The sequence below is a fragment of the Dromaius novaehollandiae genome, chromosome 16 (genome assembly GCF_036370855.1).
Source record: "Dromaius novaehollandiae isolate bDroNov1 chromosome 16, bDroNov1.hap1, whole genome shotgun sequence".
NCBI lineage: Eukaryota > Metazoa > Chordata > Aves > Casuariiformes > Dromaiidae > Dromaius > Dromaius novaehollandiae.
The window spans coordinates 7003823-7026582 of record NC_088113.1 but is presented as its reverse complement, the minus strand read 5'-3'; the positions used below and the strand labels follow the sequence as shown (position 1 = coordinate 7026582).

The window sequence follows — 22760 nt, the reverse complement described above, 5'->3', positions numbered from 1 at the left end:
GTCACATCTCCCAGCAGCAGTAGCAGGTGATGGGCCGAGGCCCTGGCTGCTCAGTCACGTCTCTCCCACAGCTGAAGGAAGACCACCAGAAAGCTCTCCTGAGGCGGGAGTTTGAGCTGCAGAGCCTGAACCTGCAGAGGCGGCTGGAGCAGAAGTTCTGGAGCCAGGAGAAGAACCTCCTGGTGCAGGAGTCCCAGCAGTTCAAGCAGAACTTCCTCCTGCTCTTCATGAAGCTCAAGTGGTTCCTCAAGCGCTGGCGCCAGGGCAAGATCGTGCACAGCGAGGGTGATGACTTCCTGGAGGTACCGTGGGCAGAGCGGGCCCCGTGCTGCCCAGGAAGGGGCGGTCGGGCAGAGCGGGGCAGGGGGCTGCGTGCTGTGCTCAGCACCCACCAAGGGGAGAATCTTGCTGCTTTTTCTCTGCATGCTGCTGGGCATCCCTGGGGACCTGCCCACCTCCGTGTCTGTGCCTTGTGCCAAGGCAGCTGCTCTGCGTGTGTGCCAGCCGGGGAAGCGTGCCCAGCACCTGCCTGCCCCATGCCCAGGCTCCTACCAGCTCTCCTCTCGGCCGCCTCTGAGCACGGCGCTGGGGAGAGCAAACCTCCACACAGTCCCTGCTGCGTCTGCGCAGCGGTGGCCTGTGTCCGAGGCCTGCAAACAACAACCCCTTTATGGGCTGCCCTTGGTTACAGCTAGGAGATGACTCCGCTCCTGGCACAAGACTAAGGTCTGCTGCTGGGTACGGAGGAGCGGGGGAGCGGTAGGAGGGGGGAAGGCAGTCGCCCACCTTCTGCTCTGCCATCCAGCATGTCCCTGGCCCAGGGATTTAGCCCTGAATGTCCCCAGTCGCCCAGAAAGCCCCACAGCCTGCTTGCTTCTGCTCTGCATGGATCTCCTCACTACCCTCCCGCGTGCTGCCGAGCCCCTGTGCGCCCCGGCGGGGCAGGACCACGCGGCGCCGAGCTGGGGCCGTGCTCAGCAGCCTCGCCGGGCCGTCTGTCTTGCAGGTGAACAGCATGAAGGAGCTGTACCTGCTGATCGAGGAGGAGGAGCTCGCCCCGCAGCAGCAAGCGGATAATAAGACATGCGTCGGAGACGCCTGGACCCCCAACACGGTGAGTGGGGGGTCCCCATGGGCCCTGCCTGGTGGGGGACACTGCGTCCCCAAGATGGAGTGGGGCAGGCGGGATCCTCTGCACCCCCGCCACGGCTGCGTGGCACGCGGCGCTGCGTGGATGGGGCCAGCTTCGTGCCCGTGCCCTGGGGGTGGATGTGGCCGTGACGCAGTGCCTGTACGCAGCCCTCGGAAAGGGGCCACGGGTGTGGGCAGAGCACCCTTTTTGCGTAGGGTGGGGGGTCGAACGCCCAGCACGGGGGCTGCACAGCCAGCCGCTCTGCCCAGCGTGGGCCTGTCTCCCGGGGGAGGCGGCAAGGTGGAGAGGGAGGCAGAGCCTTGCATGGGGCCCGCAAGGTCCCAGCCCTGCCGGGGCGGTGGGTGCTGGTCCCCCCTTGCCTGCCCCGGTGTTTGGGCCCAGTGTCCTGTGTTCACCCCCCGTCCCCTCCCTGCCGGCAGCCCAACGAGTACATCAAGACGCTGGCGGACATGAAGGTGATCCTGAAGGAGCTGTGCACGGAGCTGCGCGAAGAGCGCCGGGGCGCCAACGAGCTGCAGCAGCAGTTCACCAAGGCCAAGGCCGCCTGGGAGATGGAGCGCGCCGAGCTCAAGTGCCACATCGCCCAAGTAAGAGCTGCAGCGTGTGCCGCACGGCACGGGGGCTGGGGGCTGGGAGCGGGGAAGGCCGGGGAGGAAGGGATGGCGTTGCAGGAATCGCGATTAGCAGCCGGCTCTGCCAGGCGAGTTTCTATAGCAACGGGGCTGCCTCGAAAATCTGACTGTTGGAGCAGAGGATGCGCTTTATTCCTCTGCGGAGCTGGACTGGGGCAGGAGAGGCAGAGCGGCGAGATGGGCGCCTCGGCCCAGCGCACTCCCAGCCCGTGGGCCAGGCAGGTCGTGGCTCCTGCAGATGCTCCTGGGCCAGATGGAGCTGCTGGGGCTCTGCAGGAGATGAGAGGTGTCATCTCCAGAGCCTCCCAGCTGCGCTCCCCTGTCGTCATCCCCGCATGATGCTGATCCCTTTCCTTCCCGGGGAAGCTGGCTAGCTGCGCTGGCACCTCCGTGTCCCTTGGGCAGGCGCTCGGAGCCCAGCTCTCCATGGGTTACACCGTGGGTCAGCAGCTTGCACCCATCCAAACAGGCCGTGTGGCTGCAACGAGCCACAGGGGACCTACGGACACAGAGGGGTGGCTCTGCCCTGCTGCCCAGGGCCAGAGGTGGTGATGGCTCACCTGGCTGCTGGGGGCCTGCCCGAAGCTACAGCCCCATGACCCTTGGGCTGGGGGGAGCCAGGCTCCTGCCCGCAGAGGTGGTCCTGTGTGGCCCCCAGCCCCTTTCTGCCCTGCCTTTGGTGTGCTGAGGCTCGCGGGGGCTCCGAGTGCTTTCAGCCCCCTCACGCCGTGCTGGCGGCAGCGACTGGTGGGTGTGCAGCTGCAACCTCCCACGCTGCTCGTCGGAGCGGGCACCAGTGCTTCCAGAGGAGGGTTTATCTGGGAACAGCTTAGTGGTGTCCTCAGTTCCCCTCACTCCTCCCCAAAGGAGAGCAGAGCTGCTGCAAGCATGATCTCTGCACCAGGCTGGCAGGGACCCATGGCATTAGCATCCCTGCCTGCACCTGGGGCCTTCCTGGCTGGCGGAGCGTCCTGGCGGAGCAGCTCCTCGTGGACGGCTCTGCCCTCCCTCGGAGAGATGAGCAGAAGGTCGCTGCCCCTCTCTGAGCGGCCCGGAGCAGGACACGGTCCAGCTGGCGGGATTGCCGGCAGGCTGCGGGGCAGGAGGGCCATTCAGCCGACGTCCAGCCAGGCGCCCGTCTGCTGGGCTGTCTGGCCCGTGCGTGGTGGCAGGACGGGGCGGGCTGGCCTCAAATGTGTCCATGGGCAAGCTGTCCTGTGTGACAGGACCTCCTCCTTGGAGATGCTACACGAGCTTGTTGCCCCACCACACCTCTCTGTAACGCAGCCTAAAGCCAGCAGTGCGAGACGTGGTCTCCAGCCCTGTTTGCTGGTACCACCAGAGGAAGCAGCACCCCTACGGCTGCTCGAGCCCTCTGCCCCTTTCCATAGTTGCTCTGAGACAGGTGGAAGGACATGAGCATGGCAGGACATTGCTCTTCAGTGGCATGTTGCCTTGCAGCTATGGCCATCTGCTTCTCCAGCCATCACAAGCTCCTGGCTTTGGGGAGCTGGAGTTGGTTTTTGGGCTGGACTGGGGCCTCCCACACACCTGGGCTTGTTGGTACCCATGATGGCTGTTGGGGTCAGGCACAGGCATCAGCAGAGCCCCTTGGTGGGAACAATCTCTGCTTGCTATGGCGAGCTCAGGGGTAACTTCTCTGCATCTGTGTTGCTTCGGGGCTGGCCAGAGGTCTAGGGTGTCCATTGCTTGCCCAGGCCCTGTCTTCACATGGTACCTCCTTAAAAAGCCCCTGTCCTCTCCCATGTATGAGCCACTGCTTTCAGGAAACTTGGGTCATTTTGAGGGACCAGCATTGGGAACTGGGGTGTCCATAGCCAAAGCACAGTCTGCCCATTTGCCATGGGTATCCTGCACAGCGCTTGAACCCTGGGTCCCTGATAGCCAACAGCCTGCCCAGGATGAGGTGAAACACAAGGTGTGAGAGGATGTGTGCTGAGCCGGTAGCTAGCGTTCCACCTTGACGCTTGTCAGAATGGGGGACATTTTGTTCCCGGCCTTCCCTGATCCTTTCCTGGGAGCAGCAAGCCCGTTGCACAATCCCTGAAATCCCTGCATGGAGGCAGTCCTGGGGACTTATCTGCTCGTCCTCATGTCCCCACAGCTGGAGTCAAAGGCAGGCAAAGGGATCGCAGAACGAGCTCTGCCAGACTGGAAGGTAGCATTGAAGAGGGAGCGAGAGGAGCACCAGCATCTCCTGGCCGAGTCCTACAGCGCTGTCATGGACCTCACCAAGCAGCTCCAGATCAGCGAGAAGAACTGGAACCAGGAGAAGGTGGAGCTGCTGGCCCGGTTCAAGGAAGAGCAGCAGCAGGCAGAGCAGCAAGCTAAGGACCTGCAGAACAAAATCAACCAGGTACAGGATCCCCTGCACACGCACACATGCTCTGGCTTCTGCTGCTTGATCCCTGTGCGTGCCCCAAGAGCATGTAAATGGTCTTGGGGCATGCACAAGGGGCAAGGGGCAGCTGCTTTGCTTGCCCAGAGAGGCACGCCGCTGTGCCTTGCATGTGTCAAGTGACCGGCGTGTTCTCCAGTTGCAGAAAGGAGCCAACCCGTGGGCTTTGAAGCACTCTGAAATGGAGAAGCACAGCAGCAACTGGAAAGAGGTGGGCAAGAGAGGGTTAAGGGGGGTGAGGGCAGGCTGCCTGGTCCCGTGGCTTCTTCTCGGGGTGCAGCCCACCCCATCTGCACTGGGGTGCAGCGCAGCCTGCTCAAGTGCCTTGTGTTATGCTGGTGTACAGAGCTCTGTTGAGCTCGGCTGTATGCTGAAAGGCAGGTGGAGCTGGCATATGCCCAAATAATCACTGCCTTGAACAGCACACAGTCTCCTGGCTGTGGTTGCAAGGGACATGCCAAGAATTAGGGAGAAAAGACAGTAGAGAAGGTGGCTCATGCTGTCTTGATCAACACTGGGGGCTTCTGTGGGGTCTCTGGGCATAAAAAAGATGATTTACAATGGTTGTGGGCACAGGGAGCCCTTTGTAACCATGGGAACTGGATGTAGGGCCATGGCACACAGGGGAAGGTGCTACTGCTTGGAGAGGAGGAGGGCGCAGCCCCCGTTTCGGCACATCTGCGTATTTTGATCCTGTGAGTGCTGATGCCAGAGCTTTCTTCTGTGTCCTCCTAGGCTCTCAATGAAAAAATCACAGACAAAGAGACAATCTCTGAAGAAGAAGCCAAGGGAACCAACTTAAAAAGGTGAGAGAGCTGTGCCTGTTGCAGAAGGCACCTGGTACTTCCCCAGTGCCTGGAACAGGCTGCGAGGGGCTGAGCCAGCATGTCCCCAGGCTCAGCAGCTCTCCAAGCTGGGGCAGAGGTGCCCACATCTCGCCCTTGCCATGCAGAGAGGCCTGCAGGCCTGGCCGGGTGTGGGGCCAGCGCAGGGGTGGGTGACAGGGTGGGGAGAGGGAAGACTGCCCTGCTGAAGGTCTAGACTGTGGTGCTGCCTGTGATGGAGAGCCCCTGTTGCCCCCTGAGGGTGCCCAGGAGGAATCCCATCAGGATAGTCATCATCTGCTGGGTGCCTCCGGCAGCGTGCCACCCCACAACCCAGTCCCGCGACTGGCAGCCTAGTAGCCTTGCCAGGCATCTTGTGATCCCTGTCCTCTCTTCTCCCTTCAGGACAAAGTCCATTTCCTCTATGTCAGAGTTTGAAAGCTTGCTCGACTGTTCTCCCTATCTCCCTGGAAAGACTGTGCCGGGGCTCGTCGACCATTCCCGAGGCAAGAAGGCATCTCCAGCTGCACAGCTGCTGCCCAGCGGCATCCGGGACAGCACCAGCGTTCCTCCCCCGAACTGTACATATGTGAATATTGAGCAACCTGCCCCCGACAGCCTGGCCAAAGAGAAGCTGGGCATCTCCTCTTGGGACTACTCCCGGGCAAGCAACCTCTCTGGGCATGACCCATCCCAGAAGCAAATGCAGAGGAGCTACACGGCACCCGACAAGACGGGGATCCGTATCTACTACAGCCCCCCTGTGGTCCGAAGGCTGGAGGCACCTCTGGTCCACAACAAGGAGGGGAAGATTATGATTGAACCTGGTTTCCTGTTTACGATGGCCAAGCCAAAAGAGCCAGAGGAGTCAGACAGTGCTGAAAACACATATAGCCAGTGGCTGTGCAACTTCTCCAAGCAGCACCGAGAGCTGCTGGACGGTGGCACCGTGGAGAGCACGGTGCCCCCAGTTCCCCGATTCCCATCCTCCCTGCACGACCTGGAGATCTCTGGCAACATGAGCGATGACATGAAGGAGATCACCAACTGCGTGCGGCAGGCAATCCGCTCCAGCTCGCTGGAGAGGAAGGTGAAAAGCACTTCCAGCCAAACAGTGGGGCTGGCGAACGTGGGGACCCAGACCATCCAGACGGTGAGTGTCGGCCTGCAGACAGACCTGCCCCGGAGCAGCATGCACAGCAAGAGCTGGTCCCCGCGCAGCTCTTCCCTCATGTCTGTGCGCAGCAAGCAGATCTCATCCTCTCTGGATAAGGTCCACTCCAGGATCGAGCGGCCGTGCTGCTCCCCGAAATACGGCTCCCCAAAACTCCAGAGAAGGTCTTCCTCCAAGCTGGATGCCACCAAGGACAGGAGCCTCTGGAACCTCCACCAGAGCAAGCAAAATGGGTCTGCCTGGGCCCGGTCCACAACAACCAGAGATAGCCCCGTCCTCAGCAACATCAATGACGGCTTGTCCAGCTTGTTCAGCGTGGTGGAGCACTCCGGCAGCACAGAGTCCATCTGGAAACCGGGCTGCCCGGAAAGCAGGGCCAAGCCCGAAGCCCCCAAGTACGGCATTGTGCAGGAGTTCTTCAGGAACGTCTGCGGGAGGGCGCAGAGCCCCACAGCCACTGTGGAGAAGAAGGAGGCCATTGGTGAGGAGGGCAGCAAGAAAGTGGAGCACCCCACCCCTGCCACCTACCACCAGGCCGAAACCGTCTCCCGCATCTTGAACAAGAAAGTCCTCAAGCAAAGCAGCTGTGAGGACCCGAAGCCATTGTCCCCAGGCCAAGGGAGCAAGGACACAACCCCACGGGACCCGGACCTCATCTCGGCTATAGCCAGCGAGGTAACAGCTCTTGCTTTGTCCTGACTGTAGCATCATGTCCTAGGGCAGGGCAGGAGTCTGGATGCTGCTGGAGACCCAGAGGATGTTCCCTCCTGCCCGGGCCGAGATGTGGGCTGCTTTGGTGGACGGCTCGGTGCCTTGCCGGGGCAGCCTGGCTGTGACCGCAGCACAGGATCTGCTCTGTCAGGAGGGACGAGTCCCTCTGAGCGGCCAGGGGTACAGCCTGGTTCCCAGAGCAGGATCAGGGCGCACTGCCCCCGCCCACGCTCCGGGCTCTCCCGCAGTGCTGATGGGAGGCTCCCGGTGCCCTCCTGCCCCGGCGGCAGCTCCTGGCTGCGCAGCCCCTCTAATCCCCCCGCTTTTCTCTTTGCAGGACACAGCGTGTGACTGCAGCTCCCAGTCCCTCACCTCGTGCTTCGCCCGGCCGTCCCGCTCCGCTGTCCGCCACTCCCCCTCCAAGTGCAAACTGCACCCCTCGGAGCCCGGCAGGGCCGAGGAGAAGCTGGGGCCCTCCAGTGAGTGAGGGCAGAGGGACCGGGCTACGCAGTGCGTCTGCTTTCCGCTGTCCTGCCCGCAGAGCGCCCTCCCCGACTCCCGCTGCCGCCCGGGTGCCAGCCGTGCCCCGGGAGCCGAGCGCGGCCCCGCGGCCCCTCTCAGAGACGGGTGCGCCCACATCTGTCTCCTAACTGTTCCCTCGCCCGCGGGGATGCTTAAGAAGCAGATGTCACGCTCAAGCCGGCGACGGAGGCTCCCGGGCGCGGAGGGCCGTTGGCACGGAGGAGCCGCGCGGTGAGGCTCGCCGCTCCCGCCGGGGAGCGCGGGCAGCAGGAGAGAGCCGGTGCCGAGCCGCTGCGCCTCGGAGCCTCTGCCCGCCGGAGCGCGAGCCGGCACTGGGCTGCAGGGTCCCGGGGAAGAGCCGCCCCGGAGCGGCCTCCGGAAAGCCAGCTGAGAGCCCACCACGCCAAGGACTCCCTAGCGCTGGGCCGCGGCTCGCGAGGGCCCCGCGGAGGGGGAGCCGACGGGGGCGGCCGTGCGAGAAAACGCCGCAGTGACACTGTTAACGTAGGTAGCGGCAGGGCCGGTGGGAGAAGCCCTGCAGGGCCCACTGTATAAAGTCGATGGATGTCCGTGTGATGCCGTTGTCCGTGTGGTCTCCCGGCCCGGGCAGCGCGGCTGCATGGGCGGAGGGTGCCGGCTCCACGCTCCGCCGGCCGCAGGCAGCGCCGGCCGCAGCCCCCGGCGCATCCCTGCCCGGCCGCGATTGCTGCGCGGTTGCATCAGCCCGCTGCCGCCTGCCGCACGTGCTTCCTCGGCCGGGAGGAGCAGCGGGGAGGATCCCCGAGATGGCCCGGAGGCCGGGCTCCGTCCCGGCTCCTCCCCAGCCTGCGTCCTGCTCCAGCCGCGGCCTGGGGGGCTGCAGTCATCCTTCCCTGCACGTCCACCCTTTCCCGGTGCGGAGAGCTGGCAGGGGAGCAGCAGGGCACCCGCCTCCCTTCCTGGAGCCGCTTTTAGTTACTCACTCATCCAAGTGCTGCAGATACATGTTCCTCCCCTCTTTGCCCCCGTTTTTGGCCGTGCCCATCTCCAGACAGCCTGCAATGTAAAGCCAAGTGCAATTTAAAAGTAACAAAAAGGAGCTAAATTGGAAAAACACCAATTGGATTAAGAGATTGCGGGCTGGGAGGCTGCAGCTTCAACCGCGGTCTCCGCCACGCAGCATTTGGTAGCCGCGAGAACAAGCCTTACGCAGGGAGCACCGGGGAGGGAAGAGGATGCAGCCCCCGTGGCGGCACGGTGCTCCGGTGCAGCCGCAGATCTCGCCCTCCAAAAATAATGCGCGGCTGCGAAAGGTGCTAGTGAAGCCCCAGTACCTGCCTGCAGCTCACCAGGTGCTTCCCCAGCTCCGTTTTGGAGGGGTGAAAGGCACCTGCTGGGAGCATGCGGTGGGCATCGGGATGTCCACCCACGGCCAGGCCCCGGGGTTGTCCCCCAAAGCGCTCCCAGAGCAGCGTTAGTCACCTGCGCTCCCCTTGCAGCCGAGGGAGAGGGAGGCAATCGCAGGGTGCCGTTGGCCTGACCTCTTTCAGAGTCTGCCGTGGGGACGAGCTGGGTGCCATCTGTTCTCCCCCCGGCTGCGAGAAGGGCCAGGGAGGGATTTGCCCAGGTGGAGCTGCCTGCAGGTGGCTGGATCTTAGGGGGAGCTCTGCACGTTGCTCTGGGAGCTCTGTGCGTTGCTCTGGGGGCTTTGGGCATTGCTTGGGGGCTCTGTGCATTGCTCTGGGGCTCTGTGCATTGCTCTGGGGGCACTGCACGTTGCTCCACGGGCTCTGCGCATTGCTCTGGGGGCTCTGCGCATTGCTGTCATCGCATCTTGCAGCTTCGCTGAAAGAGCGCTCTTGCTGTTGAAGCTGCTGCCCCCTCCCGTCCGGCTGCGCCGTGCCCGCAGCAGGCAGGCTGCACGCGAGCACCGCTGCCACGTCGCAGCCTCCGTCAGCATCGCAGCGATGGCCGGTCACTGCCGGGGGCTCAGGACCCGCCGGCGTCGGCCAGGGCCCAGCAGGCTCTGCACAAACTGCCTTTTCCTCCCGCGGGCGCCTGGCCGCCCCGGCGAGCCCCACGGCCCCTCGTCCCCTGGGGGTGCGGGATGCGGCACGGGCAGCACGCTGCCCACCCTCACCAGCAGCCCCGACGGCGGACGGGGCCCGCGGGGGCCCCGCGTCCTCGCGCGTGCCGGGGCGCTCGGGGTCCCGTGCCCCGGGAGGCGCAGCGGTAACGCGGGCAGTCTCTCCTGCTGTACATAGTTCCTTTCGGGGTGGTTTTTAGCATTTTCATTGATAACTCGGGTTTGGTTTTTTTTTTAGAGACTCTCTACTTTTGGAACGTGGTTTCTCATTTTTACAACTGCCTTTTAATTATTTGTAATACTGGTCAGTTCTGTCTCACTCTGTAAATAGCGGTGCTGGGCGTTTCGGCGGGGGAGCGGCGGGCGCTCCGGGGCCTGGCAGCCCGTGTCCGGTGCTGAGCCGGGCGCCCACCAGCAGCCCCGGCACCTCCGCGCTTGGGATTCGCGAGGGCAGAGGTGCCGTGCAGTGCTTTGGCCAAGCCCCGGTAGAAAATTTACTTGAAATGAGAGTGGCTAATTTGGCTGCCGGGCGCCGAGCTCGGCCGAGTCCTGCCCTCCACCAAAGATCTACTTGCCATTGCCCCTCTCCTCCTGGTTCCTCTCCGCTGGCGCAGCCCCAAGGTCGCATGAAGGGCGCTCCTGCCCCTGATGACGGGGCCCCGTCCCGCGCCACCGTGCCACCCCGGTGTGACGTGCCTGCTTGTCGTGTGATAAATAAGGGCCTGCAAGCCCTCAGCTCAACCCTTCGGCCATGTCCTCCCTGGGGCCGGGCACCTCCCGCCGGCGTGCCGTGGGGTGGCCCTGTTCCTCCGGCCCGGCTTTCCCCCATCCTCCAGCCGCCCAGCCTGCGTGTGTCACCCCTTCCCTCGCCAGCCTGGCTGTCCCCATCCCCGTTCCTCGTGTGCTGGCCCCCACGCGCCACCGGGCTGCACCACGCCAACAGCCAGGCTCCCTGTCCTCGCATGCGGGTCCTCTGCATCGTCTCCCCAGGCCCTGCCACCCTGCATGGCGCTCCTGTTACTGCTCCTCGGTGCTCTTGGTGCTTCTTGCTCCTCCCAGGTGCCACCCCCATCCCATCCCACCTGGCTGCTCACCCGAATGCTGCACGTGCCCGTCTCACCCACATCTCCGTCCCCGTCACTGCCCCTGCTGTTCTGCCCTTTTGCCCCTCACCAGTGGCAGATCTGAGCTGCCTCCAGGCTCACTACATTAAACCGTTCCTCTGCCAGGTCCTCCATCACCTGCTGTCTCCTGTCCCTCCTTTCTCCACTCCTCCATCGCCCACCATCTCCCATCCCTCCTTTCTCCACTCCTCCATCGCCCACCATCTCCCATCCCTCCTTCCTGTGCCCCTCTCTTGCTTGCCATGTCCCATCTCTCCCTGACCTGCTCCTCTGTCACCCACCATGTCCCATCTCTCCTTCCTCTGCTCCTCCAACACCCACCTTCCATCCTTCCTTCCTGTGTTCCTTCATCACCCACTACCTCCCTGTCCTCCCTTCTGTCTTCCACCATTGCCCAACTCCTCCCATCCCTTCTTCCTGTGCTCCTCCATTGTTCACTACCTCCCATCACTCCTTCCTCTGCTCCTCCATCACCTACTACCTGCCAGCCCTCCTTTCTCTGCTCTACCATCACCCACCGTCTCCCATCCCTCCTTCCTGTGCTCCTCCTTTGCTTGCCATGTCCCATCCCTCCCTGACCTGCTCCTCCATCACCCACTATGTCCCATCTCTCCTTCCTCTGCTCCTCCAACACCCACCTTCCATCCTTCCTTCCTGTGTTCCTTCATCACCCACTACCTCCCTGTCCTCCTTTCTGTCTTCCACCATTGCCCAACTCCTCCCATCCCTCCTTCCTGTGCTTCTCCATCGCCCACCACCTCCAAGCCCTCCTTCCTCTGCTCCTCCATTGCCCACCATATCCTATCCTTCCCTGCTTTCCTCTTTCATCACCCTGCATCTCATATCCCTCCATCCTCTCCTCCTCCATTGACCATGGCATGTGGTCATTCCATCCCTTCCTACTATCCTCCATTACCCATGATGACCTATCCCTTCCTCCTGTGGTCCTCCATCACCCACCATGGCCCATCTCTCCTTCTTCTGCTCCTCTATTGCCCACCACCTCCCTATTGCCCACCACTTCCCATCCTTCCTGTGTTCCTCCATCACCCACCACGACCCATCCTTGCTTGAGCAGGGGGGTTGGACTAGATGATCTCCAGAGGTCCCTTCCAGCCTCAATCATTCTGTGTATGATTCTGTGTGATCCCTCCCTCCTGTGATCTGTCATCACCTATCATGTCCCAGCCCTCCTGTGCTCCTCCCTAGCCTACCACATCCCAGCCCTCCCTGCCCTGCTCCTCCATCACCCACCATGCCTCTATCCCTCCCTCTTCTCCATCAACCACTACCTCCCATTCCTTCCTCCCTCCTCTCCTCCATCACCCACCTTCTCCTGTCTCTCCTTCCTGTGCTCCTCCCTTTCTTGCCACATCCCATTCCCTCCCTGACCTGCTCCTCTGCCACCACCATCCCATCCCTCCTTCCTCTGCTCCTCCATTGCTCACCACCTCCCATCCCTCTGTCTCCTTCTCCTTCACCCACCACCTCCCATCCTTCCCTCCTGTGCTCCTCTATTGCCCATTACTTCCCATCCCTCCTTTCTGTCTTCCTCCATCACCCTCCACCTCCTATCCCTCCTTTCTCTGCTCTTCCATGGCCCATGACCTCCTATCCCTCCATCTTCTCCTCCTCAGTCGCCCAACACATCCCATCCCTCCTTCTTGTGCTCCTCAATTGCCAACGACCTCCCATCCTTCCATCCTCTCCTTTTCCATCACCCATGACATCCCATCCCTCCTTCTTGTACTCCTCTATCACCCACCGCCTTCTGTCCCTCCTTCCTCTGCTCCTTCATGGCCCACTGCCTCCCATCCCTCTGTTTTCTCCTCCTCCATTGCCCACCACATCCCATCCCTCTTTCTTGTGCTCCTCCATCACTCACCATATCATATCTCTTTCCTCTGCTCCTCCATCACCCACAAGGTCCCATCCCTCCATCGTCTCCTTCTCCAATGCCCACCACATCCCATCCCTCCTTTCTGTGCTCCTTCATCAGCCACTCACATCCCTCCCTCCTCTGCTCCTCCATCACCCATCTCTCCATCGCTCCATCCTCTCCTCCTCCATCGCCCATGTTTCATCCCTTCTTCCCGTGCTCCTCCATCACCCACCACATCCCATCTCTCCCTGCTCTGCTCCTGCATTGCCCACCACATCCATCCCTCCCTGACCTGCTCCTCCATCACCCACCACATCCATCTCTCCCCCCTGTGCTCCTCCATCACCCACCACATCCATCCCTTCCTTCTGTGTTCCTGCATTGCCCACGGCGTCCCACCCCCTGTTCATCTGTCACCATCCCTTCATCTCTTCTGTTCCTCCTCCATCCCCTTCCCATCCCTTCCAACCTCCTGCTTCACCTTCAGCTTCTTTTCTTCCTCCTGTTCCTCCAGTTGTCAACATCTCACTATCCCTTCTCATCTTCCATCAGCTCCCACCATCCCCTCATCCCTCCTCTTCTTCTCTACATCTTATCCTCTTCCTATCTTTTCTCATCCTTCATCAACTTCCATCAACAACCCAACCCTCTGTAACCTGTGCCACTTCTCATTCTTCCCCATTTTTTCATCCTCTTCTATCTCCTATCTCATCCCTTTCATCCTTCTCCACTTCCCTCCATCTCAAAATCCATCCTCACCTTCCCACCATTTCCCATCCCTCCATGTCCTTCTCCACTTCCCATCTCCCACCCATCTTTATGTTTTTCCACCTACCATCTCCTCATCCCTCCTCTTCTTTCTCCATTTCCCCATACTTTCTTGTCCTCCTTCACCTGCCATGATTTCCTCATCTCTACTATCATCCTCTTCCATCCATCATCATTTCACCAAACTTCCTCATCCTCCTCCACCTCCCACTGTTCCCCATCCTTCCCCATGCCCCAACACCTCCCACTATTGGCCTGTTCCTCATCATCATCCGCTTCCCACCATCTGTCCATTCCTTCTCTTTCACCTCCAACCTCACACTCTTTTCCTCTTCATCCTCCTGCACTTTGCGTCACCTTCCATCTCGCCTCGTCCTCCTCCATCTCTCACCATCTCGTCATCCCTCCTTTTCTTCCTCCATCTCAGTCTCCCTACTCCTCCTTGTCTTCTGTCATCTTCCATCATCTTCCCATCCCTCCTGTCATTCTCCTTCACTTGCCATCATTTCCCCAACATTCCTCAGCCTTTTCCACCTCCCGGCATTCCCCATCCCTCCTCATGCTCCATCACCTCTTGCCATTTCCCTTTCCCTCCTCATCTTCAGCCTCCCATAACCCCCCCGTCCTCCTCAGTGTTCTCTACCTCCCACCCTCTCCTTATTCCTCCTCATAATCCTCCACCTCTCCCCATCTCCCCATCCCTCCTTCTCCTCCAAGTATCTCACCTACCTCACGGATTTCCCACTCACCCCTTCTCATTTCTCATCTTACTGATCTCTAGCTATCCTACCTCACCCCACATCTCCCCCTCTCACCTCCCTTTCATTCTCCTTCACCTCTCAACTCTACCCCTCCCCTCCCATCTCCCAGCCTGCTCTCCTGCCATCCTTCCTGTCCTCTGTCCTCCCTGTACTCTCTTATTCCCAGCATGTCTGACTCCTGCTGTTGTTATCTCCCTCTCTCCCTGCTTTGTATCCCATCTCTTACCAACCCAGTAAAGCCACCTTCAGCCCAACCATCCTTCTTGCAAGCAAAAGAGTCACGATCTGTTGGAGATGGGACTGTGAGGGCTAGGTTAGATGGAGAACCAGGCCCCCATCCCATCCCCACTGCTCAGAGCTCTTTTTTAGTAGAAACAATGGCCACAGATTGCAGGTTGGGAGATTCATGTTGGAAACCAGGAAACACTTCTCCCTGGAGGTGGTACAGCTGGAACTGGTCACAAGAGAAGTAGGAGAATCTCTGCCCTTGGAAGGCTTCAAAATTCAGCTAGACAAAGTCAGCAGTGCCCTGATTTAGCATTAGCAACAGCTCTTTTGGAGCAAGGAGCTGAACAAGAGCCTCCTGTGGTCGTTTCTAAAATACACATCTGTGCAAGCTTTGTGGAAGACTTCTCCAACAAGTGGAGGATTTTGGAGAGGGGCAAGAAAGGCCAGACATGAAAGGCCATCTCTGCCATTTGCAGCTGCTCATGCAGCTTGAGCAGGCCATCCTGTGCTGCTCAAGCAGGACCATCCCATGGTGCTCAAGCAGGATCACCCCATGCTGCTTGAGCAGGACCACCCCATGCTGCTTGAGCAGGACCATCTCATGCTGCTTGAGCAGCATGGGCCAAGCCAAAGGGGTTTCCGGAAAGACTGCCAGGTCACAGGCCTGAGCCAAGGGGTATCCCTGAGATAACTTCTCAGACCCTAGAGCACGGACCTTTGCATCATCTTCATTTTGCTTCCCTTGGGCTGGGGCCATGCAGGGACATGGCCATCCCCTTCCAACACCCTTATGGCTACACCAGGGCATGGGGCTACTGGTGCTGCTGCCAAGGGGAGGACAGGCCTCCTCTCCATCCCACAGGAGCCTTGTGCCCTGAGGGAACTGCATGCAGGGCCCATTCAGAGCATCCCACATCATTTGCGCACAAGGGCCAGCTGGCCTCTCTTGAGGGCAGGCGTTGCCCCTCAGTGTTGGAGGCTCCCAGCCATCCCACAGAGGGTCTCCTGCCCCTTTCCATGGTGATGTGTTTAAAGGACTGTCCCACTGCATTACCAGCAGAGACAGGGTGGCCACTGTCTTGACGGGGTGTGGGGGGGTGTCATTTGTAAAGTGTTGCCATCCAAATGCCTTCCTGGCTGGTGATTTTGGGGGAGGGGTGGAGGGAATTTGCTACCTGTGTTAGAAACTAGCTGAACTTAGGTGTCTCGCCAAGCTGGATTTCTTATTCCAAATGTTCAAACTGTTGTATATTGTACTGGGATTTTTACATTGAATTATTGTAGAAAACAAAAATTTAAACCAAGTCTGTTAAAAATAAACACTAAAAAATTCTCTATGAAAAAAACAGTCCAAGATTGTCTCTAAGTCCTCTTTTTTGCCAGCATGTCGGAGCAGTGGAGCGTCTCCAGCGCTTGCTTTCCTGTGCCAGCGCTGCCAAGCCCCTGCCTGCACAGCCTTCTGGGGACACCAATTGCTGCAAAGAAGCAGCTCCTGTGGTATTGTAATGACCCAGACAGCAAAGGAAACAGTCCCCGTATTGTAGCGTCTGCTGAGAGCCTGAGCTCGCTGGCGTTGTTCCTTGTGCCGTCAGGCACAGCCTGTTCAAAGTCCCAGAGGTTGTGCCCCACTGTGGGCTGGGGGACAGCTGAGGCCATGAGTGAGCAGTGCCTGGACCCCAGTTCAGGGGTCCCAGGTGCTGAGGACATGGCTGGGGTGCAGGAGGCTGCTGCCTGTCTCCAGACACACATCTCAGCAGCATCACCTGCTGCCTTTTGCCCCATCCCGTGATACTGCAAGGTCCAATGGGCTTTCACTGTCCCATACAGTTGGCACCTTTGAGCTAAAGGGCTCAGGCTTGCACAGCCCTCCTCATCCATCCATCCATGAATGCGCAGCTGGAGCTAGAGATGGCTCCTCTGCCCATGGGAGTCCTCTGCAAGCCTGTGCGTGGCCAGGCCAGCACGTGCTATGGCTGTCCTGGGGCACAAGCTGGCATCACATGCCGGCCTTTGCTGCCCTGCGCAGAAGGGGTGATTCTTTGCCAGCTTTGGAGCAAGTGAATTAACCCAGCCGTGGGGACTGGAGTCATCAACTGAGCCACAGAGCCTGGGAGGTGGCGGGACGGGCAGGACCCAGGGTGCACCCCCTGCGCTCTCCCAGGATGGGTGCCAGGATGGAGGATGACAAGGGCATGATGGAGCACGACAGCTCAGGAAGGAGCACTGGGCCCAGGGCTATGGACCAGCACAGCTGCAGGGATGGACAATGCCATCCCTTGGCCCAGCCAGGCTAGCTCAGGGGAGGATGGTAGGTGGCTCAGGGCTCTCCTGTGGGTACAGGGAGACCATGGCACCATGGGGAAGGGCTGCAGAGGATGCCATGGGCAAAGGAGGTCTCCGGTCCTTTGCTGGGAGGTCCCATGTCTGCCTGGGGACAGCAGAGATGCCATCTGTGCCCGGTCTCTCTCCAGCACCTTCCATGGACGGGAGCCCTGCTCTGGCTGCTCTGCCCACAGAGAAGGCATCGCATCATGCTCCCAATCCTGCGTTTCCTGCAAAGCTCCAGTAATTTCCCTGAGCTCAATCCATGAGGGCCGGATTCAGTGAAGAGCCTGGCCCCAGGACAAATTGCAGCCCTGAGGCCTGAGCAGGGAAGACAGCTTGGGGTGATCTCAAGTCCAGAGGCAAAACCACAGCGTGTAGGATGCCAGTTTGGAGATGGGGTAGGGATGTGGGTTCAGTACTGGGGAGGCACCAGGCCACACCATCCCCTGGTGTCAGTACAGGACCTCAGCTCCCCACCAGCCCCACTCCAGCAGCGTTTCTTTGCTTCCACGTCCACCTGGCTACAGGCACATCTCTGCAACACCCCAAATCCCACTCCCTCAGAACGGGCCTGTCCTGCTCCTGGTCCACATGTGGAGTGGCAGGATGTGGTCAAGCCAGAAGGAGGCAAAGCAAGAGGCAGGCCTGCTTGCTGGGCACTGGCAAGGGCCCTTGTAGTCCCACCAAGAGCTGATGCAATTCTGTCACCTCCCCCCCTCCAGCTGCCTGAGCATGGGACACACTTCTGTCCCCACATATGAGTCCTCACCCTCACCCATGAACATGTTTCATGCATGAACAAGGTAGCAGGGTGCAGGGCTGGGCAACACCCCAGGCCAGACCTCTGCGTGTAGCTAACGGCCTTATTCCTCTCTGGGTGCCAGAGAAGCATCTCAGGAGGCTCAGCTCCTGGCTGCTCCAGGGACCAGAAGACATCCCACAGCTCTGGGGAAGGCAGTGGGAGCAGACAGTGCTAGGGGAGGGTGTGGGGACCTTTGCACCCAGAGCCCATTGCTAGGATGAGACCCAGGACTGCCAGCCCACACACTGCACCGTGGGACCTGGCTGCAGTGTATTCATGTCTGGACCCTGCATCACTGGCACTGTAAACCCTACATCACTGGCACCATGGACCTTGCATTGCTGACAGCTCAGACCCTGCATTGCTGCACTGTGGACACTGCACCACTGCCACCCCTGCATTGCTGGAACCATGAACCTTGCACTGCTGTCACCACACACCCTGCAGTGCTGGCACTGTGGACCCTGCACTGCCTGCACTGCCCTCCTGCATCACTGGAACCACAAACCCTGCATTGCTGCACCTGCAGGCTCTGCATCTCTGGCAGCTTGGACCCTGCATCACTGCCACTGCAAACCCTGCATCGCTGGTGTTGCAGACGCTGTATCTCTGGTACCACAAACCTTGCCTCGCTGCCACCACAGTCCCTGCATTGCTGGCACCACGGGCCTGCACGGCTGGCAGCTCATCAGCAGAGGGCACGCCGTTGCTGTCTCCCTGTGCAGGCTGCGGCCGGCCTGTGCTGCCGGAGACGCAGGCAGCGGGAGCCCGCAGAGCTCGGCTGCTCCGCAGGGGCCGCAGCCCCTGACGCGCCAGGGGTTTCTCCACCCCGGTTATCTACTACTGCTCAGTAAAATCAGGCATAAAGGAGACGACTGTGTTTATGGATGGGGAAGGATACTTGCTGAAGCTTTGGGACACCCATGAAACTGCATGATGAGACCAGCTATTAAACGCTAAGCTCTCCGAGAAGCCACTGATCAAGGCACCATCTCTCATCCAGCTCTCCCAAGTCTTGTTTCCCCTTGCAGCCCAGGCCCCTGCTGAACATCTTACTGCCCCTGCTCCTTCCTCCACAACGAGAGCAGCAGCAGCTGGCAGAGCCCAAGTAAGCAAATGAGCTGCTGCGAGAGGAGACTGCATCTTTATAAGGTTAATTGGCTCCGTCCAGGAGGCAGACAGCCATTTTTTTGTGTCTAGATCGCTCAAAGAGCTCTGGCAAACAGCAGTAATACGTCTCTTGGGTTTGATTTATAACAGTGATTGCATTATTAGCTCCTCTAAATGTAAAATGATTATGCATATATAGAGTGTACTCTGCAGAGGGATAAATTACCAGGCTCTGATATTCATTAGCTTCTCTCCGAAGCTTCAAAAAGACTGAAATTCAGCAGTCTCTCTCCCAGCGGTTGTGCAGGTGGGAATGAGATGGCTCTGGCTTGATCCATGCACTCAGGACAACCCAGCCTGTTTTCTCTGCCCAATACCAACGCTGGGGCCGGGAGCATCCGACTGGGCGGAGCAGGGGGAGGCTGCTTAAGCCAAAGGGTTGCAGAGCTGTGTGCGCTGCAGCCTGGGTCTGGTATTTGGGCTGAACAGTTACATTTACAAACAGAGGCGCTGATAATTCCCAGCAGGACTGAAAGGCTGTTATCGCGGCACTGATTAAAATTTCCTCTGCAGCCAGAGCGGGGGAGGAGCTGATCTGCAGCAAGGTGTGTGTGCTTAACCCCATAGCCGCGGCGTGCTGGTTCACGTGGCGTGAGTGAGGGGCTGCCCGGACTGACCCAGGGCTGAAAACTGGGGTAGGAGCCTCTGGGGTGCCCCAGGCCAAGTGAGCTCTGGGCTTGGCCAGGAGTCGGACGGCGAGCAGTGCCTGCTGCGAGTGCGCAGCAGCAAGGAGCCGCTTGGGTTGCCCATGTTCCCTTTTGCCTCTGCAAAGCAAGCCAGAGCCTGCACCACCAACCACGCTGGATTCACATGCGGCCTGACACCCACGCTCTGCTTGCTGGAAGCCATCGATGCCACCTCTTGCACAGGCGCTGGTGTGGCAGAGGCCAACAAGGGTGCCTGCCAGGGGCACGAGCACTGCGAGCCCATTTTAGTGCATCTAACCTTGAGCACACCCCTTTGGCAGTGCTGCCCAGACCGTAAGCTGATCCTCACTGTCGGATGCCCAAGCAGCTCCCTCTCTTGCGCCTGCTCTGCAGATCTCAGGAGCACTTGCTGGTGTCACTTGGGATTCCTTCCAGTTCCTTTGCTCCTTTCTTTTTCTCCTCAATTCCCTGCCCTTTACATTGCCTCTAGTACAAGAAAACTTTTCCCTCTTGCTACAGCATATTCTGATAAAGCCTCCCACTGCCTCTGGCATGTTCATGCAAGCCATAATCTTGTTTGTCCTGTGATGTCTTCACTGGGGGCTGGGTCCTTGCTAAAAAGATATCTTCTCTGATTACCATCCTCAACAGCCATATATCAATGAGCTGCTGAACCTGCCAGGCTGGTCCTGTTACAGCTCACCGGGCCCAGGTTCAGGCTAGCCTGCCCAGGAGCTGCTCTGGGATAAGAAGAGCAGCAATGTGAGAGAAGGTGGCTTCTTGCCCTCCTCCCAGAGGCACAAGCACGTGGGCGTCAGCCGTCTCACCAACCTTGGTGATCCGCAGATCAGACACCGCTGTACCTTCCCAGGTAGCTTCCTCCTGTGTTTCCCTGCTGAGCTGCATGCTGCTCACTCAGGAAAAAAAAAAAAGACATTCAGCCAGACGGCAAAGGTGAAGGAGTGAATACATCCAGCCCAGGCCCTAGCCACAAAGATCTGGTCCTGCCGTTTCCCTCACCTGTTCACATGCACCATCTGCCTTCTCTGTCCCCCAGCTCCAGACTCCCTGGAGTCATCACAGCACTCGGATCTCATCCTTACAGCTTGCGGAAGAGCCCCTTCCACTGGTTCGGCTTAGCCTCAGCAGCACCCCAAGCAGCTCACCAAAAGCCCCCTCTACGCAGAGCCCGCACTCAGCAGAGCCTCGTCGCAGGCCAGTGGGGCACCTCTCCCTGCACGTGGCCAGACGCATGGTCCCGTGGCGTGGCCGTGCCGCAGCACACTTGGGCTGTGCCTCAGCAGGGTCCTTGCTCTGGCAGAGGTAGAGCGTGTGGGAACCCTCGAGGTGGTTCAGCCATACGCATTTGGCTGGCCAGCAAGGTTTTGACCACTCCTTGCTAACATGGACTTATCCTCAGAGCATATTTTAGAGCAAGAGGAGTATTGATCAAGTGAGTGGGTGAAGGACAGGGCCGCAGAGGAGGTAGGCATGAGGTGGAGAGCAAGGGCACGAAAAGGGAGGAGAGGTCTGCTTGCCTCAGGCTACCACATATCTGATATGCTCAGTTATTTGCTTGCATAGGGATGGGAGTCCTACCCAGTTTTCAGCAAAAAAGCCAAACAGAAGGAAATGTCCTGCGATTCCTATTGGCATTATCCAGATGAGTAAGTCGGCTGCTCTCCTGGAGCACCCCTCTTTCCCAGATTAACTCAAGTTTTGCATGCGAGGCTGCCTCCTCCCTGGCAGAATGAGCCATGTGCCTCCTGCTGCCTGCACCCCTTGCAGATATGTGCCATGCTCACAGGTTGGTGCAGAGTGACGGCCTGCAAAGGCCTGAGCTGCATGGCCCATTCTGATTTTCCAGTTCCTCTTTTCCCCACCCCCAACAGCCTAACACGGAGGCTTTGCATGTTAGGAAATGTGCAGTGGAGAGTCCCGTAACAAGGGCCGCTCCGCTCAGCATCGCTGCCATGTGAGGCTGTTTCCAGAGCACCCCAAGCAGACTGCGCGAGCAAGGCACCACTGAACCTGGCCAGTACCCTTCCCCCCCCCCCCCCCCCCCCCCAGGTTTCTTCAAAGGACCTTAAGGTGCAGTAATGTGTCCCCTTCATGTGTTTTCATTCCTTTACAGGAAGAGGAAATGAAGGGCTAGAAATTTTGTTTTTCCGAGGCTGCCTGGTGAGTCAGGAGGAGAGCTGGGAGCTGAGCTCTGAGCATGTCCTGCAGCACCTGGCCGAACCACATGCACCCTTCGACCCCCTGGCTGGAGGCAAGCTGCTGTGGGACAGGAGGAGCTGGAAGAGGAAAGCATGGTCATGCAGTGCAGCAGGGACCATCTGTGTGGTCCCCAGCCCTGTCCATGCAACACCTGGACAGCTATTAAACTGCTGTGACAGGTGAGAGCAGTTCATCACGGGTAGAAGGCAGGCTAAATGTTCTCAAGGCTATCCTGAGTCTTCCTCCTCATAGGTGCCATGTGCGAGATGAAGCAATTGGTCCCCATCAGGCAGCTTCCTGGGCCACAGCTGTGGACAGCTGAAGCACAATAACAAAATCCCCCGGCTGTGGCAGCCCATACTGGGCAATGCTGGACAGAGGACAGCTGACAGGCTGCTGGGACATGGTGCTGCCCCAGCCTCGTGGCTCAGGAAGCCCTGCCCACAGCAGGCAACAGTTGCTTGAGAGAAATCATGCTGTCACTGAGCCTGGAGAAGAATTTAAGCTGGACAAATCGCTGAAAGCAAAAGGCCAATGAGAAGGAAACCAGAGGGTACCTCCCAGCTCTGCACCTCGGCATGAGGGGCACCCTTCCCATGGCAGGGAGAGTGGTGAAGTTCCTGCCCCAAGAATGAGGGACAGGAGGTTTGTTAGGTTTGTAATGAGCCCTGCTTGCAAATGCAAAATCCTCTAGACTGAAGCTGCTGAAACTAAGGTCTGGCAACTCAGAAAATATTCAATGTGAGGTGGTTTCTGAAGGACTTTAGAAGCGGTGGGTTTGTCTCTCTTTGCAGGAGACAGATGATGAGGATCAGTGCACTTTCCAGTTGGTGTAGTTGAAGGATGTGCCACATGTACCCCAAAACTCTTGGTGCTGTCCTGGCCTGCAGGTCCACAGGCATGCTGGAGGACCGCAGCTCTCTCAGATCCTTGGGAGCTTCAGAAATGCCCGGGCCAAGGAGTCTAGCCTGAAGGACCAAATTCACTTTTTCTTTAAAGCCATCTTCTTGTGGCAGGGAGCCTGGAGGTTGCAATAATGCTGGCTGGTGGAGGGAAACACCTTCCAGAGCTACACTGTGTCCATACTGCATCTGCCCACAGAGCCAGCCCTGGGTCCCAGGCAAAGTGGGGCAGGCTGGCTCACAAGCCCCTTCTGGTGCATGTTGGCCATACCCTCTCTAGCTCCTCCGTGCACAGGGTAGTGTTGTGCTCTGGCAATACTGCTAAATAAAACAGGGCAGAGCCTGTTTTTTGGGTTTTTTTTTTTTTTTTTTGGCTTAGATAGCAATTGACACAGCTCACATCATTACAGATATGCAATCTTCCCCCTCAA

General features: G+C 59.2%; 1 protein-coding gene across 3 annotated transcripts in view; it reads left to right on the top strand.

The window, feature by feature from the left end:
• MTCL2 (microtubule crosslinking factor 2) overlaps positions 1-15617 on the top strand; it is a 47683-nt gene extending 32066 nt beyond the window's left edge. For 2 of the 3 annotated variants that reach the window (XM_026101134.2, XM_026101135.2), the window contains exons 8-15: positions 72-302; positions 1007-1114; positions 1573-1740; positions 3911-4162; positions 4344-4415; positions 4940-5010; positions 5434-6877; positions 7251-15617. In XM_026101134.2, the coding sequence (XP_025956919.2) occupies positions 72-302; positions 1007-1114; positions 1573-1740; positions 3911-4162; positions 4344-4415; positions 4940-5010; positions 5434-6877; positions 7251-7400 (2496 nt within the window). In that variant the 3' untranslated portion in view covers positions 7401-15617. The remainder of the gene's footprint in view (positions 1-71; positions 303-1006; positions 1115-1572; positions 1741-3910; positions 4163-4343; positions 4416-4939; positions 5011-5433; positions 6878-7250) is intronic. The other variant, XM_064521395.1, reaches the window with a different exon arrangement.
• The last annotated feature ends 7143 nt before the right edge of the window (positions 15618-22760 follow it).